This window comes from Lissotriton helveticus, chromosome 2_1 (genome assembly GCF_964261635.1).
Source record: "Lissotriton helveticus chromosome 2_1, aLisHel1.1, whole genome shotgun sequence".
Classification (NCBI taxonomy): Eukaryota; Metazoa; Chordata; class Amphibia; order Caudata; family Salamandridae; genus Lissotriton; species Lissotriton helveticus.
In genome coordinates this window covers 601,995,935-602,017,671 of record NC_136059.1, presented here as the reverse complement: position 1 = coordinate 602,017,671, position 21,737 = coordinate 601,995,935, and the positions used below count along the sequence as shown (strand labels likewise).

General features: G+C 49.3%; 1 protein-coding gene across 4 annotated transcripts in view; it reads right to left on the bottom strand.

Annotated features, from left to right (window-relative positions):
- RAD17 (RAD17 checkpoint clamp loader component) overlaps window positions 1-21,737 on the bottom strand; it is a 564,733-nt gene that overhangs the window by 201,998 nt on the left and 340,998 nt on the right. For all 4 annotated transcript variants that reach the window (XM_078675299.1, XM_078675297.1, XM_078675300.1 and 1 more), the window contains exon 10: window positions 14,423-14,534. In XM_078675299.1, the coding sequence (XP_078531425.1) occupies window positions 14,423-14,534 (112 nt within the window). The remainder of the gene's footprint in view (window positions 1-14,422; window positions 14,535-21,737) is intronic.

Sequence of the window (21,737 nt, the reverse complement as noted above, 5' to 3'; positions counted from 1 at the left end):
TCCCCAGAGCTCGCTTTGTCGAACTGGACTCTCTGATAACATACTTGATGGTTAAGATCTTCCATCACCAGATGGACCTGTTAGAAGGGAATCTGGGGCGGTCCATTAGATCACTGCGCTCCAGTATAGAGTTCTGGGGGACACTGCCCCAGTCAGTGGCGGGTTTGATAGCACTCCTGAAAATGGTGTTACTTCCTAGGCTGCTATATATATTCATGACACTGCCTATCTGGATCCCCAGAGAGCGCGGTGTTAAACTTGACTCTCTGATAACATCCTTTATCTGGGGAGCGGCTCGGAAAAGGGAGGCCTTGTCTACTCTAAAACGGCTGACATAGAGGGGGGACTTGCAGTTCCTGACTATGAGACATACTACCAGGCCAGACAGTCGCAATAGTTCATGCAATGGCTTGCATGCAGACGAGAGAGAGGCAACATGCCAATCCGTGGGATGGTGGCCAGGGCAAGTTGGGTGGAGCGAAGGTGTCAGGCGGGTACGTGCAATGAGAGGCGGTGGTTCAGATAAGTAGGTCCTGCGCCATGGAGAGTCTCGTAGGCATGTGTGAGGAGCTTGAAGATGATTCTCTTGTTGACTGGGAGCCAGTGGAGTTATCGGAGGTGTTGTGTGATGTGGCTGCAGCGGGGGATGATGAGGACCAGTCTGGCCGCGACGTTTTGAACGTTCTGTGGTTTTCTGAGCTGTGTCTGGGTGGCGCTGGCAAAGAGTGCATTGCCAAAGTCGAGTCTGCTGTTGATGAGTGCATGGGTCACTGTCTTTCTGGATTCTGTGGGGAACCATCTGAATGTCTTTCGAAGCAGGCGGAGCAAGTGGAAGTAGGAAGAGGATGAGGATACGGTGTTGATCTGGCGGTTCATTGTGAGCGAGGAGTCCAGTATGATGCAGAGATGACGTGCATGGTCCGTGGGGGTGGGGGGTTCCCAGTGCGGTAGGCCACCACGAGTCGTCCCAGGCTGAGGGGGAGGGTCACAGGATTAGTACTTCGGTCTTGTCCAATTTGAGCTGGAAGCAGCTATCTTTCATCTAGGTGGTAATGCCTTTCATCCTGTTGTGGAAGATGGTTCTGGTGGCTGTGGGTTCGTTGGTGAGGGAGAGGATCAGCTGGGTGTCGTCGGCGTAGGAGATGATGATAAGTCTGTGGTTTCGGATGATGGACACTTGGGCCCATGTAGAAGTTGAAGAGGGTGGGACTCAGGGAGGAGCCCTCGGGCACTCTTATTTATTTATTTATTTGTTAAGTTGATATAGCGCGACAGCTACCCGTAAGGGTTTCCCGGCGCTGAAAGACAAAATGCAGCAAAATACAATCCTAAAAGAAATTATTGGACAAAGAGCCAGGTCTTCACGGCTCTACGGAAGCGGATGTGGCAGTTCTCCATCCGCAGAACCAAGGGAAGAGAATTCCAAAGTTTGGGTCCCAAGGTTGCGAAGGAGCTGCCGCCCATTCTCGAGAGTCTGAACTTAGGAATACAGAATAAGTGTTGGGAAGAGGAGCGAAGTGGACGGGCAGGAACATAAGGTGTAACGAGGGACTGAAGATAAGAGGGGGCAGCTCCAATCTTGATCTTGTGCATAAAGCACAGTGCCTTGAATTTTACACAGTTGTCAAGATTGAGCCAATGAAGCTCCCTCAGTCGCTCAGTGATGTGGTCCCGTTTTCGGCAACCACAGAGAAGCCGTGCAGCAGCATTTTGGACCAATTGAAGACGGCGTATGACCGCCTTGGTAGACCCCAGATAGAGCACGTTGCCGTAGTCCAATCTGGAGGTCACCAAGGCCGTCATCACGGATCTCTGGGTGTTAGAAGGTAATATCCAGAAGATTTTTCTCAGCCATCGTAAGATGGTAAAACAGGTGGCTGCAACTTTGTTGGCCTCATCCTTCATAGATAGACCCTTGTCGATAATGACCCCGAGATTACGTACTCGTTCTAATGGAGTGGGCAAAGAACCCATGGCCAATGGCCAGTGTCTCGGGCTCCAAAGATCAGGTTTATTTCCGAAGACTAATACCTCAGTCTTTCCGCTGTTTACTTTAAGAAAGTTGCGATTCATCCAGCAGGATATTTCGCTGAGACCAGTTTGCAGAGAAGAAAAGGAAGTGGAATCAGCTTGGGATAGGGAAAACACAATTTGAGAGTCATCAGCGTAAGTAAAATACATTTAAACAAGAACGATGTGCAATATGGGCCAGAGGAGTAACGTAAGGATTAAAAAGAAGGGGACTGAGGATAGAACCCTGGGGCACACCATGTGGGGATACATACGTATTGAAAATTTGTAAAGTCCGATCCGTGAGAAAAGACGTAAGCCAATTTAGGGCTCTTTCGCCAATGCCAAAGGAAGCAAGGTTGTTAAGGAGGATACTGTGTGATACAGTATCGAAGGCTGCACTGAGATCGAGTAATATCAGTGCAGCCGTTTCACCTCGATCCAGTAGCAGGCGGAGATTCTCAGTCACTCCTAGAAGAGTGGTTTCTTTTTTTTTTCTTTTTTTTTCTTTGTCAGAACCAGAGAAATAAAACAGGAGTCCAAATACAGTAATATTGTACAATAAATAATTACTTTCATGAATGATTCATTCTCATATCAAAAAGGGAGAAAAAAATAAAATAATAAATAAATAAATAAAAGGAGAACGGTTGAGGAAGAAGACAGAGAAACAGAGAAGAAGAAAAAGAAAAAGAAAAAAGAGAGAAAAAAAAAAGGAAAAAGGGGCAATAAATAAGCTTATGAAAGGACACATTAGAAGAGTGGTTTCTGTAGAGAAACCCGGACGAAAACCAGACTGGGAGGGATGTAGAAGATTGTTAGTTGCCACAAATTGTGATAAATGCAAATGAATATGCCTCTCAAGGATTTTAGAAAATGCAGGCAATAATGAAATAGGGCGAAAGTTAGAAGCAACATTAGGATCCGCGGTCGTTTTTTTTAATAGTGGGGTGACCATTGCGTGCTTCCAACAACTAGGGGCAGTGGCCGAACTAAGTGAAAAATTAAGTAAAGTGCAAATCATAGTAAGTTGAGGGAGCTCCAACTTACGTAAAATCGAAATGGGTACAGGATCAATTGGAGAGCCTGACTTAATGTTGTTCAAGATCTCCAATAAAGTAGAGGGGCAAAGATCAGGCCAGGTCAAAAGTGAGGCCGAAGGTAAACACAAGGCTGTGGGAAGCGACAGGGGGTCTGCACCAGTCCCCGCCTCTGCAGCTGATCTCTGTAGGTTCTGAGGTAGAATGGAGGTAGTCTCTGTTCGGCCTGTAAGGAAGGAGTGAATTCCATCCAGGCCCTTCATTCCTGCTGGGAAGTACTGACAAGAGTATTGCTAAAGGTTGGCCGCCCCCCTACCGAATGCAACTAGCGAATTCCAAGTGATGAGACTCTGCTGAAATATGTGTCTCCAGAAGACACACAGCCCTGTTCAATACTCAACTGACTTACCTATGCTCATGTTGGCTGTTCTGCCCCATGGGGGACAATGGAGAGGGATGGATGAGTGGATAGCGGTGGGGGAAAAAACTATTAGGGACCTGTATAGAGAGGGGGAGTTCCTCCCCTTTGAGAACTTCTGCTTGGAATTTGACGTAAGGGCCATTTCTTATTATACAGAGCAGTAATGAAGGCCATCCGTCGACATTGGAAAACTGGTACATCAGAACCCAAGGCCCATGAAGCTTGCCAATATATTGGCATGTCAGGGGGTACCCTCAAAGTGGTTACCTACCTCTACTGGGCAATAAGGAGAGACATGCTCCAGCCGTTGGTTGGCCTACGAGCTAAGTGGGAGGAAGGTCTAGATGTTCCTATGACTAACAGGAACTGTGAAAAGATCCTGGAACGTACAACCAGGGTGTCCAGAAATGCACACTTTAAACTAATAAACTTCCACATTTTCCACAGGACATACCTTACACTGGGGTGTATTACTACACTAGTCCAAAGGGCGGATGCCGCCTGCCCGAGGTGCGGGGATGGGGGAACAGAACTCTTACACATGCTATGGGTCTGCCCGGAGTTGCACGATTACTGGGAGGGTGTGACCAAATATAGTTGCTGATGCCACAGAAAGGACAGTGCCCGTCTTGCCAGCCCACTGCTTGATTGGATGGTTCCCGCACGGATCCAAAACAAAAGTAGGCAGTAAATTTCAGGACATAGCATTTATCTTAGCAAAGAGGGAAATAACGAGACACTGTAAAGCCCAGAGGGGCCGGCGTAGCCGCATGGAAAAGGGAACTAGAGAAGTTGTCGGATTGCGAGGAAAGAGTGCTGCTCAGGGAGGGCAAGCGAGGGATAGGATCGCTGGATGGAGCTAGAGCCTGGGAAGCAATAGTGGATCGCTAGAAACACTCAGATGAAGCCACAGGAGCCAATACCCCTGGGGATTCACCAGCCCCTGGAGCACCATAGACATCTTCAGGAACAAAGGAATAATGGATGGGAACATGGAGAACACCACCTTGGGGGTATCTTACTGCCTTCGAACAACTGCATAGGACGCATTGGATTGGACTTGCGGTTGAGACTCACAGGGGTGGGGGTGGCTTTGTTCACAATTAAATAATAATAATATACGGAAATGTATTAATATGAATATAGCAGATGAACAATCATAAGGTGAAATGTAACAGCAACTGTGAAAAGGTGGGGGCGGAGCTTGCCGGCAACCAAGATGGCCGAATAAGCTCTGAGCTCCGTTAAGTGGTTTACAACTATCGTTCACAATCCTGCAATAGCCCCATCTGCGGATGCTGGAACTGGCTCCCCTGCACTGGAGAAGAGCTGAGTTGCACAGCGATATCGCTACGGCAGCGCACCGTTACCGGAAACTGGAGTTTGGACGCGCGTTGGTGTGGCGAAGCTGAAGGCCAGAAAGCCGCGGCCTCGAGTGCGGAGCCGGCCTGCGCGACGTCGCAGTGCGTGCGGCAGAGGCACAGCGCTGAACCGGGGGACGTTCGGATCGAGAATCTTGAACCCGACCAGGCAGCAGGGATTGACCCGGAACGGCCCGTGAGACAACCCCGAATGGCATCTAAGCTCCACATACCGCTGGGGCCTGGGGAGATGACCCGGACATAACAATTTAGCTGAGGCGACGGCGCGGACGACCCACGAGGCGGCGGCCATTACCAAAGCGCCGAGAGAAGCCCTGCGCTGGAGGTGTGGGCGGCGGGGCTGCGCCCCCAAGTCAGCGCTTCTTGGCCAGCGCAACGGCAGGAGGTGAGAGACAAGAGGCGCTGCTGATGCGCTCGTAGAGCCCGCCCAGGGAGAGTCTGGCCCACTGACCATATTCCCTACCGGCGCAGTAAAGATGCTGCACTAGCTGTAGAAGGCGAGCTGAGCCCTGCAGAACTGAGTAACGGACGGCCACGAGAGAGCCCAATTCAAAGAGCAGCAGCACACATGGGTGAGCTCAGGCCAAGCAATAAGCAACACAGCGGGGCCTTGAACAACCCTTAGCTGGTGGGGATTACCCTGAGCGATAGACCGCGGATGTCGCCACACCCTCTGTGACACCTTTGGGGGAGAGACACGCTGTAAGTCTCACTGAGCCTCAAGCGCAATCAGTGGAGCTTCCGACTCGGAAAGGGGAGCTTTGGGAATCTCCCCGGAATTACATTAGCCATCCCGGTGCCTACACTGCAACGCGGCCCACACAGCGCTTGGCACCATCAGGAGCTTCACGCGACTGGGGTCCAACCGGAGCATAGCACGCATTGTCTGCCACAGTGCTGGTAGCTAAGTCAGAGCTCCACAAGATGGGGAGAGGAGATAAAACTCAGACAAAAATCTCCTTCGATCAGAGTCTTCGAAGTTGCAAGACGCTGCGAACTCAGATAAGGTGGCCTTGCAGGAACGTGAAGAAGCTGCAGCAGGCTCTGATTTAAAGAATATGCTAATAGCCATGGAAAAAAGCCTCCAGAACAGCATGACAGCCCTGGGCTCGAAAATAGACGCCCTCACCTATAGGATGGACAGGATGGCGGAACGGATTGATAAACATGCAGAAAGGTTGGACATGTCCGAGTGGAGATTGACGGAGGTCGAGGAGGCGCAAACGGAACTGGACACAGATCACAAACAAATTGAAAAGCTCATGCAAACTCTACAAGACAAAACCGAAGATTTGGAGGCGCGGTCTCGTCGCTGCAACCTGAGAATAACGGGCCTACCGGAGACGACTCAGACAGGCAACATGGAGAAATTCATAGAACAATTGCTGACCACCTTTCTGGGGGAAGAGTCCTTTTCCCAGATGTTTGTTGTGGAGCGCGCCCATCGCTCCCTGGGCCCGCGCCCGGGGGCCCCACCGCACCCGATCATCACCAAACTGCTCAACTATAGGGACAGAGACGCAGCACTGCGCTTGGCCAGAGATAAGAAATCGTTGCAGTTTGAGGGTTCGGAAGTATACCTGTATCCAGATTTCACCGCCAGAGTGCAGGAGGCTCGTAAGCACTTTGCCCCATACAAACGTCAACTTAGGGACCTGGGCCTAGACTACGCGATGTTGTACCCTGCAAAATTAGGAGTCAACAGACCCTCGAGCCCTGCAACAAGCCCTAAAGAGCTGGGCGAGAGACCATCGCAAGGACGCCCTTAAGCAGTGGGAAGACGCAGGCGAAAACAGCCGATTAGATGAGCAGGTGTAATGGACTTCAAAATGGTTGCACCGTAAGGCGGTAAGACGCAAGGGCTGCGAATAGTTAGGAGCTGTACCCTGAGAGACAGTTGCACAGAGGGCGCCATAATTGGGGGCGCTGCCCCCAGGAACAGAGTGAGATTGCAGTGCAGGGCTCGGACACGCCCAGTGACTTAATGTGATAACTGGTTCGGGGTGTGCCTTGCTAGCATCAGCGCCAAACTATTTTCATGGGACGGTGCGCTGCTTACTGAACTGTAGAATAGCAGTGTCAATGCCAGTGCAGGGAAAGAATCATACTGATATACTGTCACTAGCAACAATCGACTTGCTGGGCAACAATTTACGCCTCTAGGTTAGTTAGTGCATACTATAAACCACGACGGGTAGCGAGCGGAGGGGCTCCAGTGTAGTGCACTATAGCACTGTTTGCTGGTGGGATGGCAACCTGGGCCCCCGCGCGCAATGCTCCCACATGACTCCCTGGAGTTTTTAAAAAAAGTTGAGGGAAGGGAAGAGAGGGAGGGAGGGTGGGAAGGGGATTGGCAAGGCCAGATTGGGGGCGGTCTGCTGTGGGTTGGGGAGGGGCTGTTTTGCTGTTTTCTACACAAGATGAAGGGGGGGGGAAATGTTGAACCACTGTATGCACACACTGCCCGCCCTGGGCCTAAGAAATATCTAGCTACACGAGTTACACACACATAAGAGACATGTCATACAACAATGAGTCGACTGCATGCGATCCGCCTGCTGTGCTTAGAGCACTCACATGGAATTTTTGGGGCCTCAACGACTACCGCAAACTCCGTAAGGTGCTGAGCTATCTACAGCGGCAGAGGGTGGATTTGGCTCTTCTACAGGAGACCCATCTTCCACTCACAAGTAGGATGCTGCTCAGTAGGGGACAGGTGGGTAATTCCACAGCGGCAGGCTTTACGACACACTCCAGAGGCGTGCTGACATGGGTCAACCCTAGATCGAAACTGATGCTGACGCTTCTGAAGGCTGACCAGGAGGGCCGATTCGTGATCTCACATTGCAAGGGGACGGGATGGATTTTGTAGTCATTAATGTTTATGGTCCGAATTATGACTCCCCGGAATTCTATCATAACCTAGCGAATGTTACACACACTTATTCCACTGCACAGGTACTATATGGGGGGGGGGGGGGAGACCTCAATTTGGTGCTTAACCCGGCTCTAGATAGATCAGCTGGCCCACCACGCTGGCCCACCACGCAAGCCCTCTGCCTCTGCGCAAACGCTCCTAACGGAGCTCACTAGTTAGAATCTGGAAGATGTATGGAGGTACAGGCACACAGAACAGGGGGGTTACACAAATTATTCTGCCTATCATGATATTCACACCAGAATAGACTATTGGCTGGCGCCTTCCTCCATGATGGGACGCATCAAGGATTGTGTAGTCCTGACACGCACACTATCAGACCACTCCCCACTCCTCTTGGTTCTAGTGGCTCCTATGAAACAGATCCCCCATTTACATGGCGTTTTCCCCCACACTCACTGCTTGATCCGCTTTTCAGGGGAGAACTGGCGGAAGAGATTGATGTCTTTTTTGAGGCTAACATTGGATCAGTAGGCAGCTTCCAATCTGTGTGGGAAGCCGTTAAAGTGTACATTAGGGGCATAGCTATGTCAAAACACTCAAGCGTACTAAAAGCCATCCGACAGAGACTGACAATGCTGGAGAAACAATTAGCGGTGCTAGAGAAACGACAGCAGAGCACGTCAGACACAACTGTAGCGGAGGAGATAAAAGTCCCTTATTACTGAATATAATGAGGAAGCGGACAGGGAAGTGCAGCACATGGGGAAATATGCGACGGCGCGTACATATGGAGAGGCGGAGCGGCCAAGCTCGCTCCTAGCTAGATTACTTAAGGGCAATAGGGGAAAGACCCATATCACCGAGCTGAAGAGACCGGACGGCCAGGTGGTCACTGAAGAAAGCGAGATAGCGAACGGGTTTCAGAGTTATAAATCAGACCTGTACTCCTCTAGAGGTGGAGACCTATCTGATGAAATCACGGATTATTTGGAACACATTGATTTGCCCATGCTCACGAACACGCACCGCGAATTCCTAATGCTGCCGATAGGGAAAGACAAAATCATAGAGGCCCTGGCGAGCATGCGCTCTGGAAGCGCACCGGGTGCTGATGGACTCACAGTAGGCTTTTATAAAGCATTTCAGGACAAGCTGATTCCTCATTTATCCACGCTGTTCGATGACATCTGTGTTCAGGGCAGCATGCCACAATCCATGAGGGAAGCACTAATAGTCACAATTCTCAATCCTGGAAAGACACGTGACTAGTGCAGCTCATACAGGCCGCTGTCCCTCCTAAATGTGGACGCCAAACTCTATGCGAAAGTGCTGCCGACCCGATTTGCTCTCCTGGCACCCAAGCTGGTTGCTCCAGAACAGGTGGGATTCATTCCCAGTAGGAACTTGACCTACAATATTCGCACGGTACTTGGAACTATGCAGCATGTTAAGCAAAATGTGGAGGCAATCGCGGTTTTCTTAGATATGGAGAAAGCCTTCGACTCTGTCGAATGGCCATTCATGAGGCAGGTGTTACAGCGACTGGGATTAGGAGAGCCATTTCTGAAAATGCTAGGTGCCCTATACCACAAACCGACGGCTAGGATCCGACTAGGCGACCTGGTGACGGACCCCGTCCCAATTTGCAGAGGAACTAGACAGGGCAGTTCATTATCCCCCTTACTATACGCACTAGTGGCTGAGCCGCTCGCCTGGGCACTGCGGGAATATCACAGTAACGAGGGGGTAAGTTTCCCAACATATAAAATAGTTGTCTCGACGTACGCAGATGATACCCTGCTGTATGTTAGAGACCCAGAGCACAACTTGTCGTCTATGCTTAGAGAAGTAGTTCGTTTTGGGTCGCTCTGTGGCCTGAGGGTCAACTGGTCAAAGTCAGTGGCGTTTCCCCTAACCCCGGCGACCAGCAGGTTCGAAATGGAAATCCCGCTGCAATGTCTGTGGATCCGGTTAGATATTTAGGAGTCCGATTGCACTCGGACTCGGAAATACTGCTCAGAGAAAACTATGGGGTCGCTTACAGCAAGCTGGAAGACGATGTAGAGGAGTGGTGCAGACTGCCGCTATCCCTTATGGGACGTATAGCCATCATGAAAATGGTGATACTGCCCAGATTCCTCTTCCTGTTCAGCACCATTCCGATGGTGCTATCGAAAGTCTTCTTCCAGACCATGACACAGCTTATGATTAAGCTAGCATAGGCAGGCAAGCAACCTAGAGTGAAGTGGACTATCCTTACACTCTGCCATACAGTATGGGTGGATTGGGAGCTCCAGATTTTGAGCTATACTACAGGGTGGCGCAGGCTGCCCATCTACACACTTGGATATATGGAGACGCAAACATTCCCCATGTGCGAATGGAGCGAATCTTTGCTGACCCACTGCCTCTCCCTGCCACGATTTTCAGACCGGTGGATCGACGGAGGGGCATTTTAGACTCTATTACTGCTACGAATCATGCCTGGCACTCCCTCTTGCAGGCTCAGAGATGCGCTTTGCTATACTCACCGAGCATGCCTCTGGAGTGGGCTCTTTGGTTATAGCCAGTTAGAGAGAGAGGAGTGGTGCAAGCACTACACAAATTGGGCATTTATACGGCGGGAGACCTATTCTCGGAAGATAGTCAAAACTTGGAACCAGATAGCGGAAGATGGCGGGGACGCCCCACTGCTGCTCCGTTTTCAATATCACAGGGTGCGTTGTGCCCTTACAGATCTGCTAGGACCAGACTTGGCGGAGCCACCAGAGGTTCCAGAACTCACATACGTTATCAAAACGGAGACACCCCGCAAGTTAATAACGAATCTGTACCAGATGACAATGTCGCACCGGGAGCACCAGCTTATGAAAGCCAGACTAGCCTGGCAAAGAGACCTACAGGTCACAATCGACGACGACATGTGGCGGTATTGATGTATGAGCACTAAGAAACTATCACTAAACGGTAGACACAGACGGGTTCATTTCAAGTTTCTACAAAGAGTGTACTACACCCCCGAGAGACTCCACAGATACGGTCTCGGGCAGTCGGATGAATGTGAACGATGCCGCGAACCAGTTGCAGACTTTATGCATCTTGCGTGGTACTGCCCAGGGATACTGCAATACTGGGACAGCATTTTCACGGCAGCGATCCTGGGACTGGAGTTGACCCCGGATCCAGCGCTAGCGCTACATGATGGAACACCATGAGAAGATCTCAAAAAGGACTTGAACAAAAAGTCGAAAAAGGCCAGTCAATAAATTACTGAGGGTAGCTCTCTCCGGATCTGCTCTGACTGGCACGGAAAGAAAAGAACTGACGTCAGCGAACTGGGGTGGGTCACCACACAAATCACTTTCGTACTGGAAGACGGCATGTGGAGCAGAACGACCCAACCTACCGGTGAGCAGGGATTTTGTACACGAACATTTTACGGATCTAGTCTGGTGCCTAGGGATCATTGTAAGGTAAGGAATCTGCGGCTAGAAGTCTCTATCAGATAGACTGAATCCCTTGGAAAGAGTACTATTTTCGACCCGTACCACTTAAGTGCCACATAGCAATTTGCCCTTTTCCTCCCATGTATACTGCTGGAGAATCTCATTAGTGGGTTGACAAAAGAAGCTCTTGTCTTCTTCATGTTGAGTGTGAAATTATGCTCTTCCAAGAATAGTCTAGAGGCAATAAGGCAATCAGACTATTTTGTATTGTGAGATAGGGTCATCCTGCCCTATACATGCCACTCCCAAAATGTTTCCCACCTGCATAGCTGGAACTACATATATGCTTATAGATTTTATTTATTTTATTTATTTAATGCGATTTTATATAGCGTGAACATTAGCCGAAGGTGTCAGAGCGCTTTACATAAGAACCAGTTGTGTTACACAAGGACTTAGGGTTACATGCGTTACATAACAGATACAAACAGAGAAAAAAATTTGCAAATGTACAAGTTATAAAGTCACACAATGAAGAGATACAAAAAAACATTGCAAATGTAAAGGTAGTAAAGTCATACGAATGGATATACTCTAAGAGTCACATAGGAATGGTAGATAGAACAAAGGTCTACTGCATATACTAGTGATTAGAGTTATCTCAATATACATATATATACAAATAGTAGATTTTCTCAGGTCTGGACCCAAAAAACCAGGAGAGCAGAGTTCCATTAAGTGGGGTCGGAGGAGGGACACAGTCACAATACCAAGGGAGGGTGGGAGGGATACAAGGGTATGGAGAAAAGGCAAATCAGAAAAAGGAAGAAACATTTAAGGATCGTCACGGGGGAAATGAGGGAAAAGGGGAAAGGACGAGGGAATGGACAAGATGGCGGGTCAGGGTCCAGAAAAAAGCAGCCAAGAACAGCAGCAAAATGGCAGGCAGGGCAAAAGAAAAAAAAGTAAAGAAGTCCATTAGAGTGACCCAGTGAGAATGAGTTAGAGTGCCAGGAGAAGTCCGGGGGGGGGGGGGGGGGGGCAAGTTCAGAAATCAAAGTCCGGAAGGGAGAGGAGGCGTGAAGGCTCTGGTCCACTGGAGTAACTTCGAAGACAATCAGCCGGTCATGGCTCCCGCGCCCCCATACCTGGGAAAAGTTCACTGGTTCCTCGCTCTTGCCGGCTGCAGCAGCACTTTGTTTGACTACAACAGAAGTTGTTGGAGAGTGGGCACACCGGGGTTGAAGGGCTGAAAGAAGGCTGAGCTCAGCTGTCCTCACGCCTCCAGTTCCGGAAGCGGGGGCTGAGTGCTTAGACTCCTGGGTGGGAGCACCTCTGCACCCCTCGATCCGTGGCAGGACAGGCTGCTCCGATGAAGAGTGTTCTCTGCGGTGGGTGAGGGCCTCCAGCCGCTACACAGTGCACCCCCATTATGCCAACGACAGGGGTCCCCCGGTGGTAGCAGCAAAGAGCATGCTGTGCAGGGAGTCTGCTGCAAGATGTCTCCCGCGCCACCTCGCTGCCGCCGATTCCGCCCTCGGATAGTAGGGAGGGTGAGCGCCACCACTCGCACCCTGCACCGGGTCTCGCTACGGCACAACTCATCTCCACAAATCACCATCAGCTTCAATCCTCCGCCGCCGCGAGAACTCTGCCAGACCCTCCCGCCGCCATCTTGCATCTCTGCTGCCTCCGGAGCAGTCAGCTCATCAGGTTCTTAGCGGTGCCGTAGCCCCTTATTCCCCCAGCAACTCTGTCCCTGGATTTTCGTGTGGGGGTAATCTGCGTCACCTATGTGCCCAGAAAGTCCTCACCGGGTGAGCTGCACTCGCAGCCTGCTCGATCACGGAGCCCCGACCGCCATCTTGGGTGCGCTTCGCAGGTCCCGTTTCTTACAGCAGAACCTCCATTCGTGCCGCCTTATAACTTGCTGTCCTGGCGGTCTGTGCCTCCCAGGACCCCTACTTGGTCGTTCCCGGGGCTTGGGCCCCCCCCCACCGGAGTGCAGGAGGTGGGACAGGAGCCTAATCAGACAAATAATCCTTCGCAGCCAGCAGGTAAAAGAAAAGATGGATATCAAGTACGTTCTGCAATTAACATGGCAGTATGCTCTGAAAGGGCTCAACATCACCTGGTTTAAGCTTATGTGTTTATACCTCTGTCAGGCTGCTTCCAAGTATTTGCAACTAAATACATATGCCGTTATCACCTTTGTCACAATGAACAACCCTAGTCACTCCGTTGTATTGCTAATCCATCACAACTGGTATAGAGTACCTACGTACTGTGAACAGAGGCCAAGTTCCCCTTTGGTTTTGCTTTGTTTGCCCTAAGTTGGCAGGGTATGCCTAGACGTGGGTCCCTTGCTTACTTTGCCACTGGATTCAAGCTAGCCTGGCTGATGACAGCTGATTAGCCAGAAACTGGTCCCAGGATGCTTGTTTCCGGTTCAGGGAAGACATGGCTTGGCAGTTCGGGCTGGGCTGTTCCCATGAGGCACAGGGTCAGGCTGATTTGCATATGGCCATATCTGGACTGGGGTGGCAGAGTGAGCAAAAGAATGATGGTGGATTGAACCCAGATCAGTTGACTGGGGGTGAGTGCTTGCATTGTTCAACACTCCGTCCATCATCCCCTTTGGTTTTGCTTTGTTCGCCCTAAGTTGGCAGGGTATGCCCAGACGTGTGTCCTTTTTTCACTTTGCCACTGGATTCAAGCTAGCCTGGCTGATGACGGCTGATTAGCCTGAAACCGGTCCCAGGATGCTTGTTCCGGTCCAGGGAAGACATGGCTTGGCAGTTCGGGCCAGACTGTTCCCATGAGGCACAGGGTCAGACTGATTTGCATATGGCCATGTCTGAACTGGGGTGGCGGAGTGAGCTAAAGAATGATGATGGATTAAACCCAGATCAGTTGACTGGGGGTGAGTGCTTGCATTGTTCAACACTCCGTCCATCATCCCATTTGGTTTTGCTATACTAGAAATAAATACTATCACAGCAAGTAAAAATAAAATATAAAAACATACAAAGCAATTTCAAAAGGCTATAAAGACTACTCATTGAGTCAATTTAAACATCTTTGCAGTAACCGTAAACCATTTCATTTTACGTGAAGACATTTGAATCTAGAATTCCATTAACACTAAACTGTTCATTTCAGCTTTAATGTTTTTTTAAAAAAACATTGTCAGGTAAATGGAAATTTAGGTGAAACAATTCCGCTGTTTTATTCTGACATACCTTTAGAAGAGGAAAACTGCAGACTGTTAATTGCACTTCTAATGTCTCCTGAACTTCCAGTACAAAGCAACTCCAGGAATGTCTTATCAGGGATAAAAACTCTTCCATTATTCTGAAAATAGAAAAAGATAACTTTAAAAAATTCACAAAGCACAATCTCAAAACGTACAACAATCAGAAATATCTTCTAACCAAATAACATTTTCTATTATTTTTTAAGTAATTTGTCTAGCATGAATATGTAGAAATAGAGAAATGTTCATGAGTACAAACTATACCACAGTCAAAACTTGAATCTCCACGTGGGAAAGTATCATCGTCAAAATCTAGCGGATTAAAAATGTATACATCAAACTACTCATTGGGTATTAGTCTAAAGTGGCACTGAATGCTTTGGGAATTTGAGAGGATGAGGATTAGAATTCAGCGGTTTAGTTAAGAGTGGAAAGGTGAGCTGTTTGTGCCTTTCCATTTGTACACATAGGTGAAAGCCTGGGCAAATGGATGGACATATTGATTAAATCTCATGTTCTGTGCCCAGTGAGCTCTTCGGCGATTGCATACTGATCTCTGGGTTTGGTAAAAGGCCACACCATATGCCATTCAGTCTAAGGACAGTGGTACTTGGGTCAAGACACCGCCGTGGCCAGGCTCAGAGCCCCTCAAGCAATGCTGACAACCTTGCCCTCCCTGCAGAATCTGTAGTACGGAGCGTGAGGTTGGACAGAAGACAAAGCTGCAGGCTACACAATGTGCATGATGTACAATAGGTACAGTCAAAGGCTGTTTTCTGTGGGACTTGAGGGACAGGAAATGTGGGCGCTGAAAGCCACACACATCCTGAAAACAAGGAAAGTTATGTTTGCATTTGGACATCCTAAATAATGAGTATTATTACAAAACTGTACAAAAGCTTCAGATTTGTGTTTTAGAAACATGGAGAGAAATGTTCATTCGATAGTAAAATATGATGAAATCACTTTTTGCCATATAGGCTCAAAGTGGCATATGCGGATAGCATACAGGTCCAGTAAGCGAGTGCATTGGGTGCAATACCATATACAACATGCGCATATGTATAGGTGTTTGTCAAATCTAGATAACAAAGGGTGCGGTATACAAACTGGGGAAGAGGGGAATGAGGGAAGGGTGAAGGGTGAATCTGTACCATCGAAGCAATCTAAGATAAAGATACAGGGGCTGTGTGGGCCAGATCTTCGAGTGAGACAGGTGTGATGCAGTATGTTATGAAGAAGCGAAGATGGGGGACGGGGGAGGCAATGGAGGGTAGTAACAGGTATGAAGTAAGTGTAGGGTTGTTACGGGGGAAGATCATCATTCCAAGTGTGCTGTAGAAACTGCAAAAAAACAGTAGCCCATTGAGGGGGGATGTGTTGCTTGCAGAGACCCGGAACTTCCTCGTAACGGAGAGCATGCTCCTCCGCCACACTCAAATTACTGACCACTCCATACCAGGCAGTCAGAGAAGGGGTCGTCGGGGAGCGGCAGTACAAAGTGACTTTTTAAAATTTGTTTATTGGTATTTTATACAAAGTTACAAACAGTAGCTTGAACAGTAGTATATTGCATACAGATCCGTTGGTTAGCCTTAAGGAAGTTACGCCATATATAGCATATCATTGTTACACCTCTATAGTATTTTTGAGCATGGTATAGTTCAATAGTGTATTCTATTATCTACGAGTTTTATATGTCTAGACATACAAAACAGAAAATAGTCTGCGGGCAGAGATATCTCGTAATCACTGTGGCAGGAAACCACCCCATATGTCCCAGTGCGGTTCGGAGCATTCAACATTGTTATGTTCTATTTTAAGGATCATCTACGTCTGCAGAACTCAACCAGCTCACAAACGAGTCCCATATGTCTCTGGCGCCAGCATTAGCGCCCAATACTCTGACAGCTGGGCGCTATATTAGGGCCCTATAATAGGCCACCTCCCGAACCCATTCCTTTGTTGTCGGGGGGGCGCAACCATAATGGAGGGTCACCTGTCTCTTAGCCATCAATAGTAACATGGTGGGCAATTACCTCAGCTTCAGTGGTAAGTCAGAAAGGACTCCCAGTAGCACCACCAGTGGCGTGCAGGGCAAGGTTTGTCCCGTTATGTCTAACATGGTGTAGTATTTTTAACCAAAAATTGGCTATTGTCCTGCACTGCCATGCCAGGTGTATGAATGATGCTTGGGGAGCCCCACATCTCCAGCAATTATCATCCGAGCGCACCCCCATCCGATGGAGCTGCATAGGAGTTCTATAGAGCCGGTGAATGTACTTAAAGTGTATTAGTCTGAGACAATAATTTGGGGTCATCTGCTCTAGCTGCCTACAACTAAAATCCCACTGCTCATCTGTAATACTCTCTCCCAGATCCCCCTCCCACGCCGTGCGGGATGTCGAAACAGTGATTGGATAATCACTCTGTGTGATAGTGTCAATTCTTGTGAATTCTTGGGGGGGGGGTTTGGAAATGTTCCAAATTTGTTTTTACAAGCTGCCCATAGCTGGTAATATAGCAGCTTATCTAGCGCTGCTGGGGGGGCGTAGGCCCACACATCAGTTGCAATGTGAGAATATTTCTCCTGGGGTATAAGTCATGACCCACCAGTATGTGGTGTAGCTGTGCTCGCACCTGCGCCTCTATAGTGTCCACCTCGTTGCATGGGTGCTTGAATGATTGATAAATTGCGGTGTTTAGAGGAAGGGGAGCAGCTCTGTCCGACTCGATGGCGATGTGAGGTTGAAAGGGGGTACACCCAATGATGTAAGAATTGAGCCTGTGCACTGTACGCGTAAAGGGCAAAGTCTGGAGCCGCCACCCGCCCTGTGCCTGAGGCAGAGCGAGTACCTCCCAGGATATTAGTGGCTGTCTCCCCACCCAGACCAGTTCAATCATTAAGTAACGGAGTTGTTTGAAAAAGTGCATCGTGAGGGGGATAGGAACATTCACAATTTGGCCCACCGCTGTACGGCCTGTCAAGGAGAGGGGGAGTGTCTTCCATCTCCGTACTCTATCCTCAATCTAGTCCATCACTCTGCCATAATTAGTCGTCCATATCTCCTGCAAATCATTACTTATCCAAACGCCCAAATATCATGTCGGCCTAGCCGCCCAGACTATAGGATAATCAGTGTCAAAGGACTGTGTTTCAGAAGTCAGGGGGATTATAACGGATTTACTCCTCCAATTTACCTCCACTCCAGACAGCCCTCCGTAGCGCACCACCTCAAGTGTCATGGCCGCAAAGTTGTCTTTGGGGTTTATCATGTGCAGGGTAATATCATCTGCGTACATTGACACATTGAGTCCTCGTGATCCCGATTCCTTGGTTTGTGTGGTGTTGCCTGATTCTGGCCGCCAATAGCTCGGTGGCTATTGCAAATAATAATAGTGACAAGGGGCACCCTTGTTTGGTGCCCCTTGTAATAGGTATCGGGTCTGAAATCAGGCCATTGAACAATAGGCGCGCTGTGGGCATGGCATAAAGCAGCTGTATTTGTGTAATAAAGAGCAGACTCAGGCCCAACCTGTGTAGAAGGGGGAGTAGGAACCCCCATTCCAAGGAATCAAACGCCTTGGTGGAGTCTAAAAGCGCTGCGATCCCAGCTACAAGGGGGGCGAGATAGTGCAGTAGCGTGAACAGTTTTCTGAGGTTATGGGAAGTGGACCTCCCCGGTATAAAATCAGACTAGTCCGGTCTGACTATCAGGGGCAACAGTGGCTGGAGACGGGCAGCCAGTAGTTTGGCATAAAAAATTGCGTCCAGGTTGATCAGTGAGAGTGGCCGGTACGAGTTGTACTGTGCAGGGTTTTTATCAGGTTTTAATATGGTGAGGATTACAGCCGCATGCATAGAGACGGGCAAAATGTCAGATTGTGCGGCCTCGTGATGAACGGCCAGGAGTTGTGGCGCCAAGAGCTCAGAGTATTATTTGTAGAATTTTGCTGTTAGGCCATCCTTCCCGGGTGCCTTGTCAGCTGGCAGGCTGCCTATAACGCGTTGCACATCCTCCATAGTAAATGGGACGTCCAGATAGTCTCAATGGGCCCTACTAAGCCAAAGTAGCTCCACCGAGTTGAAATAGTCCTGCAGGACCTAGTCCGGTGGGTTGGACCGAGAGGTTTACAGCTGTGCATAAAACTCTTTCATGGTGGCAAGAATGGCAGGCAGGGATCGGTGATAAATGTGGACCCTCATGGAGCCCGGAGCAGGTTTGCGAGTGTCTTAGCCGACCTGTCCCCCTCCCCGTATCAGCGCGCATTTGCATGCTTGTTTAGAAATGTAGTCTCTCGGACCGCCTCCTCCTGATAGTCAGTCAATTTCGTGCGTATGTCAGGGAGGGTCGTGGGAGTGGGCGAGTGAAAGTACAGTGCCTCCAGTGTTTGTATTTCTGTTTCCAATCTACTCAAGCGTACCCGGATATTGCAGAGCACACCAGATTGTCCAGCTATGCAAAACCCACGTATCACTACTTTGAACACCTCCCACAGTGTTCCGATTGTGTCCTCCGAGCCCGTGTTTTGTTCGGAATATTCTGCGATTTGCGTCCTAAGGCTTTCTCTAAATGGTGTGTCTAAAAGTGCGTTGGGAAGAAGTCGCCACACGAATGGCTGTATAAAGGGTTTTGGCACTGAGAGTAACAGTGCCACTGGGGCGTGGTCCGATAGTATGCGGGAGTGGTGCTTTGTGTCGATAACCCATGAATGTAAGTCTTTAATCGTTAGCCAGAAGTCAAGTCTGGACCATGCTTGATATTGCTGTGTGATACACGTGCCTTCACGAGCAGTAGGGTGGAGAGTGCGCCACGAGTCGATCAGGTGGTGGTCCTGCATCATACCATGCAAGACCGCAGCGGCCCGCGGGTGATGCGTGCGTGAGGCTCCCTCTCCATCTTTTGAGAGCGACAGGACAATGTTATAATCTCCCACCCACATTAGTGCAGCGTCCCTCAATGACTGTATCGTACGCCATACTTGTTGAAAGAAGGAGGGGTCATCTGTATTGGGCCCATATGTGTTAGCCATTATTACTGGCTGCTACTTGTTGAAAGAAGGAGGGGTCATCTGTATTGGGCCCATATGTGTTGGCTATTATGACCGGCTGGTTGTACAATATCCCCTGTAATATTAAGTCGCGGCCTTCGGGTCACTTATTGTTTCTTATGCCTGCCAGGGTACTCCTTTCCTGATCAGTATAGCCGCTCCGCGAGCGTAGCTTGAGTAACTGGACGTGTGCACTTCTCCCCATCTATTGTTGGTTAGTTTTGCATGAGCAGTGTCCTTTTCAGGCGGGTCTCTTGTAGGAGACAAATGTCTGCTGGCTGTCTAACTAGATATGCTTATACCAAACGTGCCTTCCGATGGTCATTAAGGCCGCGGACGTTCCAGGTGATACAGGTTAACTTGGAAATTTGGATGTATAGCGCCTCAGTGCTATATGTAGAGGGGTATCCCAATCCCGGAGCCTCCATGCACTAGATCCTGTTCCCAGCGTATCACTCAATATGCTCATATAAAATGTTCCAATTGTGTTCTGGAGGTGTTCTATGCTTCCCGACCAGGAAATTCTTACTGATAAATCTGAAACGTACTGCATTAAACAACACATAACATGAACATCCCCTGCCCACCCCCCCACCCACACCAACCCCCCAATCAGGTTGTGCGTCTCACAATAGCCCACCCACTTCAAACATAGGCCTGTGAAACATAGGGCTGAAGGGAATTATCCCAGAAGGGCGTGGAGTTGCCGGCATACTGCCCGGTCACCGCAGCCATAGGGTGGCAGTGCATTTTGACTACTTAAATAACATTTCTTAGCAAACCTGGAACTCCAATAAGCATGCAATACTCTTGGAGCACCACTGGGCATACAGCCGTGGGCTGCGTGCCGCACACTAAAGGACCAGCCAAACATGGATCAAACATTAGTCATTGTCACTTAGCTGGCTACTTGGGAACCCTACAGCTGCAGTGTCCTTGCTGTGTTGCTTTCTTGCAGTCTACCTGGCGAATTACAGCGCCGCGCTGGCTTCGGTGAACAGCATAGGTCTGCCCCCAGTCAGCACTTTCAGCTTTGCAGGGAACAGCATTGCGTACTTCGTGCCAGCTTTTTTAAATAATTATTTTGCTGGAATGAATTCTAGTCGCGCAGATGTACAGCTTGGGTGAAGTCCGGATAGAACACAACGCTATTCCCTTGATGTTGCACGTCTCCTTTCGCTCTGACTAACCTTAATATGGCGTCTCTGTCTCTGTAGTTTAGTAAACGAGCCAGAACTGTTCTAGGTTGAGCGCCAGGGGGGTCTGGGCCCCAGTGTTCGGTGTGTTCGCTCCACCAAAAACATTGCTGACAGATCAGGCTCAAACAGATCTCTCAAAAGACCCTCCATGTATTTTTCCATAGTTGTTATGTTGTGGACTCTGGGATTCCTGTTATTCGAAAGTTGTTTCTTCTTGACCCAGCTTCAAGGTCTTAGTTTCGTGCCTTAATGACTTCCAGCACTTTATCCATGCGGAGAAGCTGCTCCTATGTCTCCACTTGGCGGTCGTCCGAGTCCGAGACGCTGGTCTCTACGGTTTCTATTCTGGTTTCGTGCTTATCTACTTTTTGTGAGACATGGTCCATCCTCAGCTTTAGAGAGTCCAGTTTGGCGACTATCGCACTTAAACTGACTTGTACCTCACAGAGCATAGTTTTTATGTCATCCTCTTGCTCAGGTTCTAACTGCGTTTCAGGCACCACCGTTACCAGTGTCGAGTCGATGTCTTGCAGCCTAGAGGAACGTTTCTCGAAGGTGATTTTAGCCGGCTTGTTATCCGTTTTCCCCCATTGCTGCTCTTCTACTGTAGCGCCTGTCCACAGTATATAAAGGCTCTGATCCAAGCCCCGCCGAGTAGTTCAGCACCAAAGTCCATCAAGGGTATTTCTCAGGGTCTCAAGGAGGAGATTCTGATCTTACGGGTCCACTGCCCCTGTCAGGAGGTGCTTTTGTCTGGTACCAGAGAGATGCCTCACCACCGGGGAAGCTAGGTCGGAGTATTATCGTCGTGCCGAGCCGGTGTGCGCCTGTCTTCTAGACAGATCTACCACAGTGCGCCCCGTCTTCTCAGGACTTCACAAGTTGCGAGTGGTTCAGGGTCTTATCTATGGGATCCCAGTCTATATGAAGCGATGGCAGCGTGGGTACAGCCTCTGTTCCACACAAGTAGGGGGGTTACGATTTATATAGAGAGGAGCAGGTGTGATACGCGGTCCCCTTTCCCCGGAGGTCAATGTTGTAGCTATAAAG